Source organism: Pristiophorus japonicus, chromosome 12 (genome assembly GCF_044704955.1).
Source record: "Pristiophorus japonicus isolate sPriJap1 chromosome 12, sPriJap1.hap1, whole genome shotgun sequence".
NCBI classification, from domain to species: Eukaryota; Metazoa; Chordata; class Chondrichthyes; family Pristiophoridae; genus Pristiophorus; species Pristiophorus japonicus.
The window spans coordinates 188,902,944-188,921,291 of record NC_091988.1 but is presented as its reverse complement, the minus strand read 5'-3'; the positions used below and the strand labels follow the sequence as shown (position 1 = coordinate 188,921,291).

General features: G+C 45.4%; 1 protein-coding gene across 1 annotated transcript in view; it reads right to left on the bottom strand.

Annotated features, from left to right (window-relative positions):
* Positions 1 to 18,348, bottom strand: part of LOC139277608 (microtubule-associated proteins 1A/1B light chain 3A) — a 33,336-nt gene that overhangs the window by 6,699 nt on the left and 8,289 nt on the right. The window contains exon 3 of the mRNA XM_070896296.1: positions 16,205 to 16,311. Within this exon, the coding sequence (XP_070752397.1) occupies positions 16,205 to 16,311 (107 nt within the window). The remainder of the gene's footprint in view (positions 1 to 16,204; positions 16,312 to 18,348) is intronic.

Here is an 18,348-nt window from a genome sequence, read left to right as displayed (position 1 = left end):
CCTCTCTCCCCACCCTCCTACTCTCATCCCCCCCTCCTCCTACTCTCATCCCCCCCCTCCTCCTCCTACTCTCATCCCCCCCTCTCTCCCCATCCCCCCCCTCTTCCTCTCTCATCCCCCCCCTCCTCCTCCTCTCTCATCCCCCCCTCCTCCTCCTCCTCCTCTCATCCCCCCCTCCTCCTCCTCCTCTCTCATCCCCCCCTCCTCCTCCTCCTCCTCCTCTCTCATCCCCCCCCTCCTCCTCCTCCTCCTCCTCTCTCATCCCCCCCCTCCTCCTCCTCCTCCTCCTCTCTCATCCCCCCCTCCCCTTCCTCTCTCATCCCCCCTCCTCCTCCTCCTCTCCCCACCCTCCCCTCCTCTCTCATCCCCCCTCCCCCTCCTCTCTCCCCACCCTCCCCTCCTCTCTCCCCACCCCTCCTCTCTCATCCCCCCTCCCCCTCCTCTCTCCCCACCCTCCCCTCCTCTCTCATCCCCCCTCCCCCTCCTCTCTCCCCCCTCCTCCTCCTCTCTCATCCACCCTCCCCCTCCTCTCTCATCCACCCTCCCCCTCCTCTCTCATCCCCCCTCCTCCTCCTCTCTCATCCACCCTCCCCTCCTCTCTCCCCACCCTCCCCCTCCTCCTCTCTCCCCATCCCCCCTCACCCCCCCCTCCTTTTCCTCTCTCACCTCCCCCCTCCTCCTCCTCTCTCACCCCCCCCGTCCTCTCTCACCCCCCCCCCCCCTGTTTTGGTGCTGTCTTAGGATTTTGCTTCTGCAATTTTCATGCATTTCCTTGGCCCACCAGACAAGCCAGATCATTGCAGAGCACGGACATCTTAACTCTTTATTTGGCATCTGAGCAAACTTTTTTTAAATATGCATAAATATTTGATGAGGCGAGTAGCCATTCAAGTCATTATTTTTAGCCGAAATGTTCAGCTATTAATGATCACAAATATCTTCATGCATGTCTCTGACACTGTATCCCATTCTCTGATTACAATCATTGGCTTATTTTACTGAGGGATTTAACTGTTGCTGTACAGAACAGTTTGGAAAATGGTTGCATTTGGCTCCCCCTTATGAGCAGGAAAGCAGCTCTAATATTAGGGATAACACCTAAAGCGTAGGTTTCTCAGTTAATAAAGACGCATTTAGATAGCACCTTTCACGACCACCAGACATCCCAAGGCACTTTACCGCCAATGAAGTGCTTTTTGAAGTGTAGTCATTGTTGTAATGTGGGAAACAGGGCAGCCAATTTGTGCACAGCAAGCTCCCACAAACAGCTATGTGATAATGACCAGATAATCTGTTTTTAGTGATGTTGACTGAGGGATAAATATTGGTCTAGGACACCAGGGATAACGCCTCTGCTCTTCTTCGAAATAGTGCCATGGGATCTTTTACGTCCAGCTGAGAGGGCAGATGGGGCCTCGGTTTAACGTCTCATCTGAAAGACGACACTTCCGACAGTGCAGCACTCCCTCAGTACTGCACTGGGAGTGTCAGCCTAGCTTTTCGGCTCAAGTCCTTAGAATGGGACTTGAGCCCACAACCTTCTGATAAAAGGAAGTTAACTGTGAGTGAGTGAATAAGTAGCATCCTGAAGTGAGATTAACCTGCAAGACACCCAAAATATCAAGTACAGAAGGTATTTTCTTTTGCACATCTTTATGAAGGAGCAAATTAAATATTTTAGTCATTAAAAACTGAACTTTAATTCTTAACATGCATATTACTAATGATCACTATACTGTGTAGCAACAACATGTATTTATATAGCGCCTTTAATATAGTAAAATGTCCCAAGCTGCTTCACAGCAAGACAAAACAAATACATTTGACACTGAGCCACATAAGAAGAAATTACAGCAGGTGATCAAAAGCTTGGTTAAAGAGATAGGTTTTAAGGAGCGTCTTAAAGGAGAGAGAGGTAGCAAGACAGAGAGGTTTAGGGAGGGAGTTCCAGAGCTTAGGGCCCAGGCAGCTGAAGGCACGACAACCGATGATGGAGCGACTATAATCAGGGATGCTCAGGAGGGCAGAATTCGAGGAGGGTTGTAGGACTGGAGGAGATTACAGAGATAAGGAGGGGCGAGGCCATGGAGAGATTTGTAAACAAGGACAAAAATTTTGAAATTGAGGCGTTGCTTAACCAGGAGCCGATATAGGTCAGCGAGCACAGGGGTGATGGGCGAGGGGGACTCGGTGAGAGTTAATATTGAGCAACTTAATACAAAGGGCTAGAAATTACACAGCACCCTGTTTGGGGCGATAACTATTGCAGGAGCGTAAAAGTATCACCAGGTGCTACCCAATTCCAGCAGATTGAAATTTCCGGTTTAACACTCCAGGAGGGAAGTGGAGCACTACATGAAGCGCTATCATATCTCTTGGAGCGCTAAACCAGGCAGGAGGAGCAGAAGCGGCAGGGCGCTGCCCAGTGTCCCGTGCAACGCTGCCGGGTCGGAGGCTCCTTCCCTCCCTTAAAGGGAATGGCCATCGCTGCGGGCTCTGCATTAAATATACTTCCATGGTGGCCGACGGCAGCCACGATCCACGACGATCAGCCACAAGCGCTCCACCAGAATGCAGGGCTCGCGGCCGGTGAAAAGGGAAAAAAAATACAGAGGGTTCTTAAAAGATGTGTCACTTACCTCACCGGCGATCCCTTTAAATCCCGCTCCCCAAGCGGCCGGCCTCCCTCACAGCGCCTCCTGCAGTTGCCGGTGTTGACGCCCGGCGACGCTGCAGGGGGCGGAACCGAAGTTTGCATCCGGAGCGGAACCAGACGCTGCACATTGGATGACGTCACGATCTCCGGGGTGCAGGAGATCGTGGCGTTTGGGTTTACCGCTGCCGCAAGCCTCCAAGGCAAGTTCACGGGCGTCGGTATTCTTGCCGCACTCGTGCACAGAACCGGTAGCGTCCCATTATCCCCCCCCCACCCCACCCCGGAGGCACAAAGGAGGCAAATTTCTCCTCCAGAAGCTTTGTTTTTTTTTTAAATATGATTTGACATTTAGCTTTAGGATCGTTCTGAAATACAAAAGATCTACATATCTGTCTATAACGTTAATTTAAAAAAAAAAGGCTATTAAATCCCTCCTAGTACAGTAACAGTTAAGTTCAGCAGTAAAGTAAACTGGTCACTGTAATGAGAGATTGGAATAGAATATCGGATAGACACGAATGAGGATGCTTGTGATAATTAGTCACTGCATCTTTTGGCTAAAAAACTTTTACGCACAATCACGTAGAATTTATAACATGGAAACAGGCTGTTCAGCTTAACCAGTCTGTGTTAATGTTTATAATCCACACGAGCAGTACTCCCAATCCCTTGTCCCTGCCTTTTTTTATTATTTGTTCCTGGATGTCGGCGTCGCTGGCAAGCCCAGCATTTATCGCCCATCCCTAACTGCCCTCGAAGGTGGTGGTGAGCCGCCTTCTTGAACCGTTGCAGTCCGTGTGGTGAAGGTGCTCCCACAGTGCTGTTAGGGAGGGAGTTCCAAGATTTTGGCCCAGGGACGATGAAGAAACAGCCAATATATTTCCAAGTCAGGATGGTGTGCGACTTGGTGGGGAACTTGGAGGTGGTGGTGCTCCCATGCGCCTGCTGCCCTTGTCTTCAAATACTTCCAGGTGGTGTAAATATATCGCTACTGCCGAATAGAGCCATGTCAGGAAAAGAAAATCTGTGCCAGCAAAACACAGTAAACGTCCATTTTTATTCATTTTCTCAACTTTATTAATTGTTTTTCTCCTTTCCCTTCACACGGAACTTGTGCATCGCACAAATAAATCTCCACAACACTCCCCCTGCAAAAATATACATTAATACTTAAACCAACCCGTGCTATTATTATACATTAAACCAACCCAGAGCTCCATAGATTTAGGCATGCGATATGACTATTATTATTTTTCAGTACATTCACCACAGATTTATATACAGAACGCTTCCGCACAGCTTCCAGTCGTTGGCAGCTGTCACCCCGAAAGAACAAATCTAGCAGTAAACCCAGTATTCCATTTGCTTTCTTACTTTTTTTTTTAAATGCCTATATATTATCGAAAAAAATCTGCTCACAAAATGCAAGAACATGAGTTGTTAAAAATCTTTTTTTTTTTTTGTGGCAGTGCACAGGGTATGGGGAACATACCTTCAGACCCTCCTGGAAAATGGATTTCAGAGCTCGCATGCCTCTTCAAAAATGTATATATATTTTTTTTACAACGCAGCGAGTTGTTGTGATCTAGAATGCGCTGCCTGAAACGGTGGTGGAAGCAGATTCAATAGTAACTTTCATCAAAACACAAGAAATAGGAGGAATAGACCATATGGCTCCTCGAGCCTGCTCCACCATTCAATAAGAGCACGGTTGGTCTAATCTTTCAAAAAAAAAGAGAATTGGATAAATACTGGAGGGGAAAAATGTTTACAGGGCTACGAGATTAATCGGATAGCTCTACCAAAGAGCCGGCACAGGCATGATGGGCCGAATGGCCTCCTTCTGATCTGTATCATTCTCTGATTTTGCTTAAAATGGCTTAAATAGCTTAAAATGGCTTAAATAGCTTAAAATGCAAGGTTTATTTATTTTTCCCTACCTCCCCAAAACACACTCATTTATTTACACATCTTTTTCCCTGCCCCTGTTTCTCAGAAAGGGTTTTATAGTTCTTGGTGAAGCTCCTTGCACCAGGGAGGTTTCTCCCATCAACAAGTATCTAATGACTCGCACTTTGAGCATATGCTTATTTGGATCAGTTCCAGCCACAACATCCAAGTGTCACAGTGCCTTATTAACATCTCCCTCCAACCCTGGCACAGGCAGCAGTCCACCTTAGCAACACAAAAGGAGAATTCCCCTCGCAAACAACACCTTGGGCTCAGAACTTCTATTTCAACTGTGTAAAACACTAAAAAAAACTAGACGTATTTAATTTTTGCTGACTTATTTTCCCACTGCTTGTACCTTGAAATTATTGGTAAATATTCTGCCTGGTTGTCATGTGGCATAAGTTGGTGTAGTGGATTCTGGGTAATGTAGTTCCACGGGAAAATAGTGAAAACTACAAGTCCCAGGATGTATCCTCTCTCTCTCTCGCACACACTCACACTTTGCCAGAAGGAGGTATAACTTTCCAACAATGTTCCCTTTAAGCTGCACAGCCGCACAGCGCTCTGCAGCTCCCACGCAGCTGGCTCACCGGCTTTTACATGGGAAAAACCAGGAATGCGCGGTATTTTGAATGGCCTGCGCAGCCCCTTAAAGGGGCCACACACCCCAAAAATAATTAGATGGGAACACTGCCCTCCAGATAAGTTGATGCTCCCATTTCTAGCTGAGTGGCATGTAATGTGGGCTAATGCATTGCACTCCAGGTACTGTGGTTTTCATCCATTTCCTATGGAACTATAATTCTCATGAAAGACCGACATATATACAGACACATACACAGGTCAACAGAAGTTAGAATTCTTCCTTTATGCAGAATTTTTACATAACTGATGCGATTCATTGCTTCAGTAAGTTTGCAACATTGCATTGACGGGCGAACTAGTCCCATATAGGTTGTCGCAGGACTGTGGTAAACAACAGACACCACACTCCCGAGCTATCCATGAGCAATACCAGGGAAGAGCTACTCGGATTTTATAAATAACAGCTGGCTTCAATCATGTGCTGCAAGTTAGTAATATAACCTTCAGAGTTAGATTACTATTGCTCTTGTGGTTTGGGATGTGTCTGAGCCATCAGATTGTCTTGAAAGTTGTCTAATCTTTCCCCAGCGATATTCAGTGAATAAGCCCGTGGCTGAAATGTTATCAAGGCTGCGGCTGGTAATGTTAGGTGTCATAGAGTCACAGAATAGTTACTGCACGGAAGGCGGCCACTCAGCCCAGCGAGACATTGCTGGGTCTCATTGCAAGAGCATGTCAGCTAATCCCATTCCCCCCGCCCTTTCCCCGTAGCCCTGCAAATTGGAGTGGGACTAGCTGAGAGTTGGCATGGGCTCGACGGGTCAAATGGCCGCCTTCTGTGCTGTAACCATTCTATGATTCTAAATGTAAGTCGTTGATGTTCCAAGTGGCATTGCTGGCACTTGTAGCAACTCGCATACCTCCCAGCTAATACCCTGTGCCATAGAGGGATATTCCTCACATAGAAAATTACCAGTCTACCTGCGTACTCGTGGGGTGACACTGTGCACAAGTGTGGTGCTTCTGTTCAACAAGGGAAGAAAGTACCATTGCAATCGGAGAAGAAGTCACCCTAGACTGCTGCTGTATACCTGCTAGCCAAAACCATTTCAAAGAAATGATTGCCAGAGGGCTAGGAAAATGTGAGTTGAAAACATTTGCACAGGAGATGGTACAACAAAGGGATACCAAAGAGCGAAAGGCTGAGAGTAGTAGATTGTTGGACTTTAAGGGAATCAAGGGACATGGAGATTGGGCGGGAAAGTGGAGTTGAGGTCGAAGATCAGCCATGATCTTATTGAACGGCAGAGCAGGCTCGAGGGGCCGTATGGCCTACTCCTGCTCCTAGTTCTTATGTAGGAAGGAGAGACAATATATAGACATATATGATAAGTACTTCGTTTTTATAGTCTATGTTAGGACCACTTCAGCCAGTTAATCTACTGAACTGCTATCAATTGGAAGTTAGACCAAGGAGATAAGATTAGAGTCCCAGGTCAGTTTTTGGTTCCAAGCTCAAATGCCTAATGTGTCACTAAGGGATATGAGAGACTTGTCAGGACTGAACCTCTACGCACTCCACAAATTCACCGATATCGTGAGGCAACACTCTTGCCTCCAAAGGCGGCAAGCAAAACTACCTTGTTAGACGGTGCTGTGTGTCTCTGGAGGCCTGTACAGCAGCACTGTAGTATATGGATGGATGGGGGGGGGGGGGGGGGGGGAAACAGAGAACTTGCATTTATATAGCACCTTTCACGACCTCAGGACATTCCAAAGCACTTTACAGGCAACGAAGTACTTTATGGTCAATGTTGTATTGTAGGAAATGCGGCAGCCAATTTGTGCACAGCAAGCTCCCACAAACAGCAATGTGATGATGACCAGTTAATATGTGTTTTTTTTTTTAAAAAGAGATGTTGGTTGTTGAATAAATATTGGCCAGGCTACTGGGGATAACTCCCCTGCTCTTTCCCGAAATAGTGCCGTGGGATCTTTAATGCCCGCCTGAGAGGGCAGACGAGGCCTCGCTTTAACGTCTCATTAGAAAGACGGCACCTCAGACAGTGCAGCTCAAGTCTCTGGGGGGTGTAGGGGTTAGAAGGTCATGCTTTGTAGTCATTTTTTCCCCCCCGAAAGACCTGACTTCAGTTTGTTACAATTCTACAAAATGTGAAACTATAGCTCTGCAAAGTAGTTACTCATTACTGGCACATACACCCTTGGTAATGTTAAATAACTGACACACTCTGAACAGTTCCAGGCAGCACCAGGTCATTAAAACAACTGGCATTAAAACAAAATTTAAATTATATGTTTTAAAACAAGGGTCCAAGATTCAGTTCTGTTCTTTAGATTTTTAACCGGTTAAGGGCCATTTGGATCCTTGAGCCTGCTCCACCATTCAGTAAGATCTTGGCTGATCTCCACTTTCCTGCTCTGTCCCCATATCCCTTGATTCCTTTAATATCCAAAAAATGAATATACCCAACGAGTGAGCCTCCACAGCCTTCTCGGGTAGAGAATTCCAAAGATTCATCACCCTCCAAGTGAAGAGATTTCTCCTCATCTCGGTCCTAAATGGCCAACCCTTTATTCTGAGACTGTGACTCATGGTTCTAGATTCCAGCCAGGGGAAACATCCTTCCTGCATCTACCCTGTCAAGCCCTGGAAGAATTTTGTATGTTTCAATGAGATCACCTCTCATTCTTTTAAACTCTAGAGAATATAGGCCTAGTCTGCTCAATCTCTCCTTATAGGACAATTCCACCCCCATCCCAGGAATCAGTCTGGTGAACCTTTGTTGCACTCCCTCTATGGCAACTATATCCTTCCTTAGGCAAGGAAACCAAAACTGTACACAATACTCCATACTGTATGATGGGAGCTAGTGCATTGCTCCTCCAGCGATAAAGGAACACGAGACCATTCAACCCCTCAAGCCTGTTCCGCCATTCAATTAGATCATGGCTGATCTGTAACTCAGCTCCATCTATCTGCCTTCGATCAATATCCCTTACCTAGCCAAAATCTATCAATCTCAGTTTCAAAATTTTAAATTGACCCCCAGCCGGGGGGGGGGGGGATTTCCACTACTCTGGGAGTGAAGAATGTGAAGAAGTGCTTCCTGCCATTACCCCGGAACCGCCTAGCTCTAATTTCAAGGTTGTGCCCCCTTCCCAGGGGAATTAAGGGTTACGGGGAGCGGGCGGGTAAGTGGAGCTGAGTCCACGGCCAGATCAGCCATGATCTTTTTGAATGGTGGAGCAGGCTCGAGGGGCTAGATGGTCTACTCCTGTTCCTAATTCTTATGTTCTTATTGTTGTGGACTCGATGGTCATAAATAAGTACATTCAACAAATAGACAGAACGATTAAATTGCAAAACTTGGATCATTAGCTCCTTTTCTCTTGTTTTTCTGATCGTAGTAACCTCTCCGTGTTATTTCCTGACTAAATTATAAGCAGGCCCGTTGAAACAAATAGTCTGAAAATAAAACAAACTCCCTGCGCATATTACTTTAAAGTAAATGGATAATGGTGCACGTTTAAAGAACAGTACACCTCTTCTATGAAGTATGGATAATGTCAGCGCTTCCTGTAACAATAGAGGCCTGAAAGCAGGCTGTTGATTAATATTGCATTAGCAGCCAATGCACAGATGGTGATTCATGCGGCGAAGACTCAACTCTTTTAATGAGATGTGACATTATTTTTGTTTACGGCAGAGTTTCCAATTTTAATAATGTGCAATAAGGAAAGAGGCCAGCGAACAATTAAAGGGGGCTGCAGCCTACTCCATTCTTCCATAATCCTGAATCTTATGAAGGGAGGTATCTGCACACTGTGTTTTGCTATCTTGGGTTGTCCTTTTAACATGATTAGTTAAAGGCACCCTCTGCCGGAAGCTATTTTATGTCAAACTTCTTCCAGTCGGGATTCCTCTGATGGCTTGGCAAACGTGGGAGACTGAGCCACAGGGACCACGTCTGCTCTGTGCCAATTTAAATTTTAAGTTAGGCATCCACGAGGGCGTTACAGTTGTCCTCGGCACCACCTTTAGGCTTGGGACTGAAAACAAACTCGGGTAGGGTTCCCGCTCTTGATCCCTGCCCGATGATCCTGAATGGAAGTGCGTGCATAAACGTCAGGAGTGGACAAGAGCAGAGAATTATATAGAATGTACAGGACAGAAACAGGCCATTCGGCCCAACTGCTCCATGCCGGGGTTTATGCTCCACATGAGCCGCCTCCTCTAAACTCCTCACACCTCTTCATCTAACTCCATCAGCAGAACCTTGTATTCTTTTCTCCCTCATGTGTTTATCTAGCTTCCATAGCATCTATACTATTCACTTCAACCACCGCTTCCTGTGGTAGCGAGTTCCACATTCTAACCACTCTCTGGGTAAAGAAGTTTCTCCCGAATTCCCCATTGGATGTGTTAGAAACTATCTTATAATTATGGCCTAGTTCTGGCCTCCCCACACCTTCTCTACACCTATTCTATAAAACCTTTTCATAATCTTAAAGACCTCAATCAGGTCACCCCTCAGCCTTCTCTTTCCTAAAGAAAGGAGACCCAGCCTGTTCATTCATTCCTGATAGGTATAACCCCTCAGTTCTGGTATCATCCACGTAAAGCCTTTTTTGCACCTTCTCCAGTGCCTCTCTATCCTTTTGACAAGGTCCCACACAAGAGATTGGTGTGCAAAATCAAAGCGCATGGTATTGGGGGTAATGTACTGACGTGGATAGAGAACTGGTTGGCAGACAGGAAGCAGAGAGTCGGGTTAAACGGGTCCTTTTCAGAATGGCAGGCAGTGACTAGTGGGGTGCCGCAGGGCTCAGTGCTGGGACCCCAGCTCTTTACAATATATATTAATGATTTGGATGAAGGAGTTGAGTGTAATATCTCCAAGTTTTCAGATGACACTAAACTGGGTGGCGGTGTGAGCTGTGAGGGGGACGCGAAGAGGCTGCAGGGTGACTTGGACAGGTTAGGTGAGTGGGCAAATGCATGGCAGATGGAGTATAATGTGGATAAATGTGAGGTTATCCATTTTGGGGGCAAAAACACGAAGGCAGAATATTATCTGAATGGCGGCAGATTAGGAAAAGGGGAGGTGCAACGAGACCTGGGTGTCATGGTTCATCAGTCATTGAAGGTTGGCATGTAGGTACAGCAGGCGGTGAAGGCAGCAAATTGTATGTTGGCCTTCATAGCTAGGGGATTTGAGTATAGGAGCAGGGAGGTCTTACTGCAGTTGTACAGGGCCTTAGTGAGGCCTCACCTGGAATATTGTGTTCAGTTTTAGTCTCCTAATCTGAGGAAGGACGTTCTTGCTATTGAGGGAGTGCAGCGAAGGTTCAGCAGACTAGTTCCAGAGATGGCTGGACTGTCATATGAGGAGAGACTGGATCAACTGGGCCTTTATTCACTGAAGCTTAGAGGATGAGAGGGGATCTCATAGAAACGTATAAGATTCTGACGGGACTGGACAGGTTAGATGCGGGAAGAATGTTCCCGATGTTGGGGAAGTCCAGAACCAGGGAACATAGTCTTAGGATAAGGGGTAGACCATTTAGGACTGAGATGAGGAGAAACTTCTTCACTCAGAGAGTTGTTAACCTGTGGAATTCCCTGCTACAGAGAGTTGTTGATGCCAGTTCATTGGATATATTCAAGAGAGAGTTAGATACGGCTAAGGGGATCAAGGGGTATGGAGAGAAAGCAGGAAAGGGGTACTGAGGTAATGATCAGCTATGGTCTTATTGAATGGTGGTGCAGGCTCGAAGGGCCGAATGGCCTACTCCTGCACCTATTTTCTATGTTTCTATGTCTATAATAATGGAGGCCAGAGCTATGCGCAGTACTCCAAATATGGTCTAAGCAAGGTTCTATACAAGTTTAACACAACTGCTCCGATTTTCAATTCTATCCTTCTAGAAATCAACCCCAGTGCTTTGTTTGCGTTTTAAAAATTAAATAGCCTTATTGACCCGTATGGCTACTTTTAGTGATTTGTGTAACTGTACCGTTTGATCCCTTTGCTCTTCTATCCCAGTTAGTCTCTTATTTTCCAAGGAGTATGTGCCCCCCTTATTCTTCCGACCAAACTGCACCAAATCGGACACCTATGTGATGCCACTCATGGTAGAATTGTCAGCCAGCACCCACCATCAAGACTCATGCTTAAATAATGGGTGAAGGACCAAAGGGCGAGCAATGCCTTTAAAACCGCACACCAACAAGCAGTCGGCATCTTCGTAAAAAAAGGAAATTAAAGAAATGCCCGAGGAAAAGTTAGCTAGAATTTCTTTTTATAAACTGTCTTTTAAGGAAAAACTCCCAAGCTCTAACATAAGAACATAAAAAATAGGAATAGGGGTAGGCCATACGGCCCCTCGAGCCTGCTCCGTCATTCAATAAGATCATGGCTGATCCGATCTTGGCCTCAACTCCACTTCCCCACCCACTTCCCATAACACCTTATCCCCTTATCGTTTAAGAAACTGTCTATTTCGGTCTTAAATTTATTCAATGTCCCAATTTCCACAGCTCGCTGAGGCAGCGAATTCCACAGATTTACAACTCAGAAGAAATTTCTCCTCATTTCTGTTTTAAATGGGCGGCCACTTATTCGAAGATCATGCCATCTAGTTCTAGTCTTCCCCATCAGTGGAAGCATCCTCTCTGCATCCCCCTCATAATCTTATACGTTTCGATAAGATCACCTCTCATTCTTCTGAATTCCAATGAGTAGAGGCCCAATCTACTCAATCTTTCCTCACAAGTCAACCTCCTCATTCCTATAATCAACCTAGTGAACCTTCTCTGAACTGCCTCCAAAACAAGTATATCCTTTTGTAAATATGGAAACCAAAACTGCACGCAGTATTCCAGGTGTGGCCTCACCAATACCCTGTATAACTGTAGCAAGACTTCCCTGCTTTTATACTCCATCCTCTTTGCAATAAAGGTCAAGATACCATTGGCCTTCCTATCACTTGCTGTACCTGCATATTATCCTTTTGCGTTTCATGTACAATTACCCCCAGATCCCACTGTACTGCAGCACTTTGCAATCTTTCTCCATTTAAATAATAACTTGCTCTTTGATTTTTTTTTCTGCCAAAGTGCATGACCTCACACTTTCCAACATTATATTCCATCGGCCAAATTTTTGCCCACTCACTTAGCCTGTCTGTGTCCTTTTGCAGATTTTTGATGTCCTCCTCACACATTACTTTGAAGTGTTGACAGAGTAATGTCAGCAAAAGGACTGGTGAGTCGCTCAGGGGAGAGAAGGATAACTGTACATGGCAACAAAAGATCTGGGAAATCCAAAGTGCATTAGTCTGAACGCAAGAACATAAGAAATAGGTGCAGGAGTATGGCTCTTCGAGCCTGTGCCATCATTCAATATCATGGCTGATCTTATACATTAACTCCCCAGAAGCCTTGATTTCCTTAGTGCCCAAGAACCTATCGCTCTTCGTCTTGAATATACTCAACGGCTTAGCATCCACAGCCCTCTGGGGTAGAGAATTCCAAAGATTCACAACCCCGAGTGAAGAAATTTATTTTCAGCTCAGTTCTAAATGGCCGACCCCTTATCCTGAGACTGTGACCCCGTGATCTAGACTCTCCACTCAGGGGAAACAGCTTCTCAGCATCTACTGTGTCAAGCCCTTTAAGAATTTTATACGTTTTAATGAGATCACCTCTCAGTCTTCTGAACTCCAGAGAATAGAGGCCCATTCTACTCAATCTCTCCTCAAAGGACAGCTCTCTCATCCTAGGTATCAATCTAGTGAACCTTCGATGCACCCTCTCCAAGGCAAGTATATCCTTCCTTGGGTAAGGAGACCAAAACTGCACATGGAACTCCAGATGTAGTCTGACCAAAGCACCATATATATATATATATATATATATACCATTTGCCTTCCCAACTGCTTGCTGTACCCTGCGTGTTAACATTCTGTGATTCATGTACAAAAACAACCAAATCACTGAATACCTATATGTACCAGTCTGAGCTTGTAATTCAGTGTGATTTTCATTCCTAATCACAACCCCTATGAAATTTGGACTACGTTTAAAGTCAAAGTGATTCAATTGAAATGGGAAACTCAAGGAAGGCCGGCCTTTTGTCGTTTCGGATCTTAAATCGAGGCCAAGTTTAAGTATTAACAATGCAAAAAAAACACTGGTGCTCAATGCAAACCGCCCAAATGATTCTCTACTGAACGACTCTGCCAACATCGGTCTTTATAAAAAAGATCAGTCAAAAGTCATTGCGTGACCTCAACTGGATCACTGGCTCGGCGGTGTACAAAAATTAAAAAAAATCTCCACTGAAGTTGATTAGAATTCAAACAAGGCTCCAAATCAACAAACACGAGGAAATCGAGAGGCTGTTTAGGGACCTGTTCCCAAGCCTAACTCCAGATGGAGATCAGGGCTGCTTTCAAACCCTCCCTTCCCTTCGGATTCAACTCTTACTGTATTTGAACAAAGCAAGTTTATTTAAAAAAAACAATTGCACTGTTCCAATGAACTGAGATTTAACGTGCTTAGACCTGTAAAGGGATTATCACTAAAGTTGAAGAGCAGAATCTTAATGTGCCCATAAGAACACAAGATACAGGGGCAGGCCATATGGCCCCTCGAGCCTGCTCCGCCATTCAATATCATGGCTGATCTTCAATCCCAACGTCACCTCCCTGCACTATCGCCATATCTCTCGATTCCATTAGCGCCCAAAAATCTATCAATCTCTGTCTTGAATATACTCAATCACTAAGGATCCACAACCCTCTGGGTAGAAAATTCCAAAGATTCACAACCCTTTGAGCGAAGAAATTTCTCCTCATGTCAGTCCCAAATGGTCAACCTCTTATTCTGAGATTGTGACCCCTAGTTCTAGACTCCCCAGCCAGGGGAAACAGCCTCCCTGCATCTATCCTGTCAAGCCCTGTAAGGATTTTATATGTAGGATCCTGTCAGAATTAGCCTGGACTATGATCACTTCGGGACAAGGTGGCATTCTAGGAACCAAGTGTTAGTTTATATACTGACCTTGTGTCCTCTGAATTTTCCCAATTACCTCCCTCTCACCTCTGACTTCTGCTTGACATTTCCTCACAGAAGCACTGTTGGTAACCCATGGCACAAACTATTCTATGGAGCAACAGTCTGGTCCCAGGATTTTAAAAATTTAACAAAACACAAGTGATCTGAGGGGTCGGAGAACCAAATGACTGCTTCCAAAGTCAAAGCACAGAATTGCAGCTTTAAAAAAATCCCGCAGAAACATAATCTAGTTATTATTATCCTTGAGAGGCTGGAGAACAAACAGCAGAAACATGAAACTATGACCATTCCTTGGTTCTGAAACGATCTAGAGTTTAGATAATGAGCTATATACCATAATTGCAACCCACCCAAGCCCTTTTCAAATGAAAGCCCTTCTTTACTGCTCTCCTGAAGGTGATGACACGCAGAGTACGATTACATGGGCAGAGGCCCTCTTGTATCTCATCTAATGGACTATTCTTTTGTGAAGAACATAGGAAGAGGAGTAGACCATTCAGCCCTTTTACTTTGTTCCGCCTAGAGTGTTGATGCAACAACAACAACTTGTGTTTATATAGCACCTTTAACATAGTGAAATGTCCCAAAGCGCTTCACAGGAGCATTAGGAGATAAACAATTTGACACCGAGCCATATAAATTGAAATTAGCGCAGGTGACCAAAAACTTGGTCGAAGAGGTAGGTTTTAAGGAGAGTCTTGGAGGAGGAAAAAGAGGTAGAGAGGCGGAGAGGTTTAGGCAGAGAATTCCAGAGCTTAGGCCCTAGGCAACAGAAGGCACGGCCACCAATGGTTGAGCAATTATAATCAGGGATGCTCAAGAGGGCAGAATTTGAGAAGCGCAGACATCTCGGGGGGGGGGGGGGTTGCGGGGGGGGGGGGGTTGTGGGGCTGGGGGAGATTACAGAGATAGGGAGGGGTGAGGCCATGGAGGGATTTTGAAAATAAGGATGAGAATTTTGAAATCGAGGCGTTGCTTAACTGAAAGCCAATGTAGGTTAGTGAGCACAGGGGTGATGGGTGAGCGGGACATGGTGCGAGTTAGGACACAGGGCAGCCGAGCTTTGGATCACTTCTAGTTTATGCAGGGTAGAATGTGGAAAGCCAGCCAAGGGTGCATTGGAAGAGTCAAATCTAGAGGTAACAAAGGCATGGATGAGGGCCTTCAGCTGCGGATGAGCTGAGGCAAAGGGCGGAGACAGGCAATGTTACAATGCAGCTAAACAGTGTGCATTAACCTACCAGCATCCACACTGCTCAACAGTACTCATCAGGGTAAAACCTGGGGACACTAAAGATAACTGTAGTGGCACCAAAGTGGGAGGTGAAGGACTTCATGGCTCAGTGGCACACCGCAGAGTATATTTACCCACAGCCATAAGGGGGGCTGGTCCCTCTCAATTACTGTAATGGCATTTACTTTTGATTTGGTGCTGGCTGCTGTATGGTCGCGACTAATGCTCCCGCTAAGTTGCACGGCCGCACAACAGTCTGGAGGTCCCTCGCAGGACACTCATTGGCTTTTACAAGGAAGAAACAGCGCACGCGCAAAAATTTCAATGAGCCGTGCACTCAGTTAAAGGAACCGCAGGTGGAAAACAAATTAGAGGTCAGGACTGAATTTTTTTTTTTCTCCCTTAATTCTTTTAAAAAAGGAGGTTCCTCACATCAGTTCCCCTACTTAAAATGGCGAGGCATTCCATTAAAGGTTTAAAAAAAGAAAACCTGCAAGGAGATATTGGCCCACGGTGAAAAAGCCTCCTCTTGCCAAACCTGCGTCCCCAACTTCTGTTTATATATATTTGTTTAAAGTACATTTCAAACCAAGGTCCCGTTTAATATCTTGCGTCTCCACAGCCAACATGTGGTGTTGCTTCCCCTCTACTTTGCTGGGAAAGTAGCACTTACCGAATAATCTTAACAAGTTCACTCATGTTAACATGGTCCGGAACTAAGAATTTGGTCTTGTCCAGCACTGGCAGCTGCTTCTCCCCCTTGTACCTTTCAATGATCACCTGTCAACAGAACAGACACACAGTGAAGAGATCGATATACACAATAAGTGTCTTTAAAAAAAAAAAGGGTAAAAATAAAGTATCAGCTATGGCTCAGTGGGCAGCACTCACTCTTCTGAAATGAAAAGCAAGATGTTCAATTAAATTGAGAGCCTGAGTTGAGATATTTTTCTACTGGAGATATTTTTAACTATTAGGCCTGTATGGAGAAATGATCTCGAACCGCCAGTTTGATTATAGCTTTGTGGTTCACATTTGACACTCTTCTGAGTCAGAAGGTTGTGGGTCCAAGTCCCACTCCAGGGACTTGAGCACTAAAATCTCGGCTGACACTCCAGTGCAGTGCTGAAGGAGCGCTGCACTGTCGGAGGTGCTGTCTTTTGGATGAGATGTTAAACTAAGGCCCAGTCTGCTCTCTCAGATGGATGTAAAAGATCCCATGGCACTATTTTGAAGAAGAGCAGGGGAGTTATCCCCGGTGTCCTGGGTCAATATTTATTCCTCAATCTAAAAGCAGATCATTATCACATTGCAGTTTGTGGGAGCTTGCTGTGCGCAAATTAACTGCCGCATTTGCTACATTACAACAGTGACTATACTTCAACAAAGTACTTCATTGCCTGTAAAGCGCTTTGAGGCGTCCGTTGGTCGTAAAAGATGCTATATAAATGCAAGTCTTTCTCTTTTATTCTTCCAGGAAAGTTTAATAATGTAACAAAGCACTAGATTGGCCCTTTAATTATATTTTCTAATATAAAAATTGTGCATAAACTACAGCAGAACCTCCACTATCCACCGCAGTAGAGAGAACTTGCCCCAGTGGATACTGGAAGCTGGAGGATAATTGGCAGTGGCTAAATTACATATACGGGTACGGTAGCATAGTGGTTATGTTACTGAACTAGTAATCCAGAGGCCTGGACTAATGATCCGGTGTTGCAAGTTAAAATCCCACCACGGCAGCTGGGGAATTTAAATTCAGTTGGTTAAATAAATCTGAAGTAAAAAGCCGGTGTCAGTAATGGTTGTCGTAAAAACCCATCTGGTCCACGAATGTCCTTTCGGGAAGGAAATCTGCCGTCCTTAGCCAGTATGGCCTATATGTAACTCCCAGGCTGCTAAGTGAAGCAAAAGAGACCTTTGACCATCATTTTCCAATCCTCTCTGGCTTCAGGTGTGGTGCTAGAGGACTGGAAGACTGCTAATGTGGTACCTTTGTTTAAGAAGGGAGAAAGGGACAGACCGATTAATTACAGACCAGTCAGCCTGATCTCAGTGGGGGAAAATTATTGGAAAAAATCCTGAAGGATAGGATAAACCTTCACTTAGAAAGACACGGATCAATCAAGGACAGTCAGCACAGATTTGTTAAGGGAAGGTCGTGCCTGACTAACTTGATTAAATTTTGCGAGGAGGCAACCAGGAAGGTCGATGAATGTAAAACATATGAAGTAGCGTATATGGATTTTAGCAAAGCTTTTGATAAGGTCCCACATGGCAGACTGATTAAAAAAATAAAAGCCCATGGAATCCAGGGCAAAGTGGCAAGTTGGATCCAAAATTGGCTCAGAGGCAGGAAGCAAAGGGTCAATGGGTGTTTTTGCGACTGGAAGGCTGTACCCAGTGGGGTTCCGCAGGGCTCAGTGCTGGAGTCCCTTACTTTTTGTGATATACATTAATGATCTAGACTTGAACATCCTTATCTGGATCGTACAACAGTTCATAGTTCTGCCTCTTATTGCACTGCTTCCTTGAATCGCATTCTTCCTGCTCATCTTCAGCCTCAGAGTCTGAGTCGAAGTACACTGGGTCGTAGTACTGCGGCTCAGGAACAGCTCGGGACCCATAGCTTCCCATACTGGAGGAAGCACCTCCAGCTGCTAATGCCCAGCTGCCCTGGTGACCTTCATGGTGGAATCCAGCTCTGCTGCCATCTCTTTCTCAAATTAATCGCTGCACTCGCTTTCCCCCGTTAAGTAAGCCTTGATCAGTTTGTGTTTGTGTTCAGGCGTGCCATGGAGGAGAATATCTAACTCG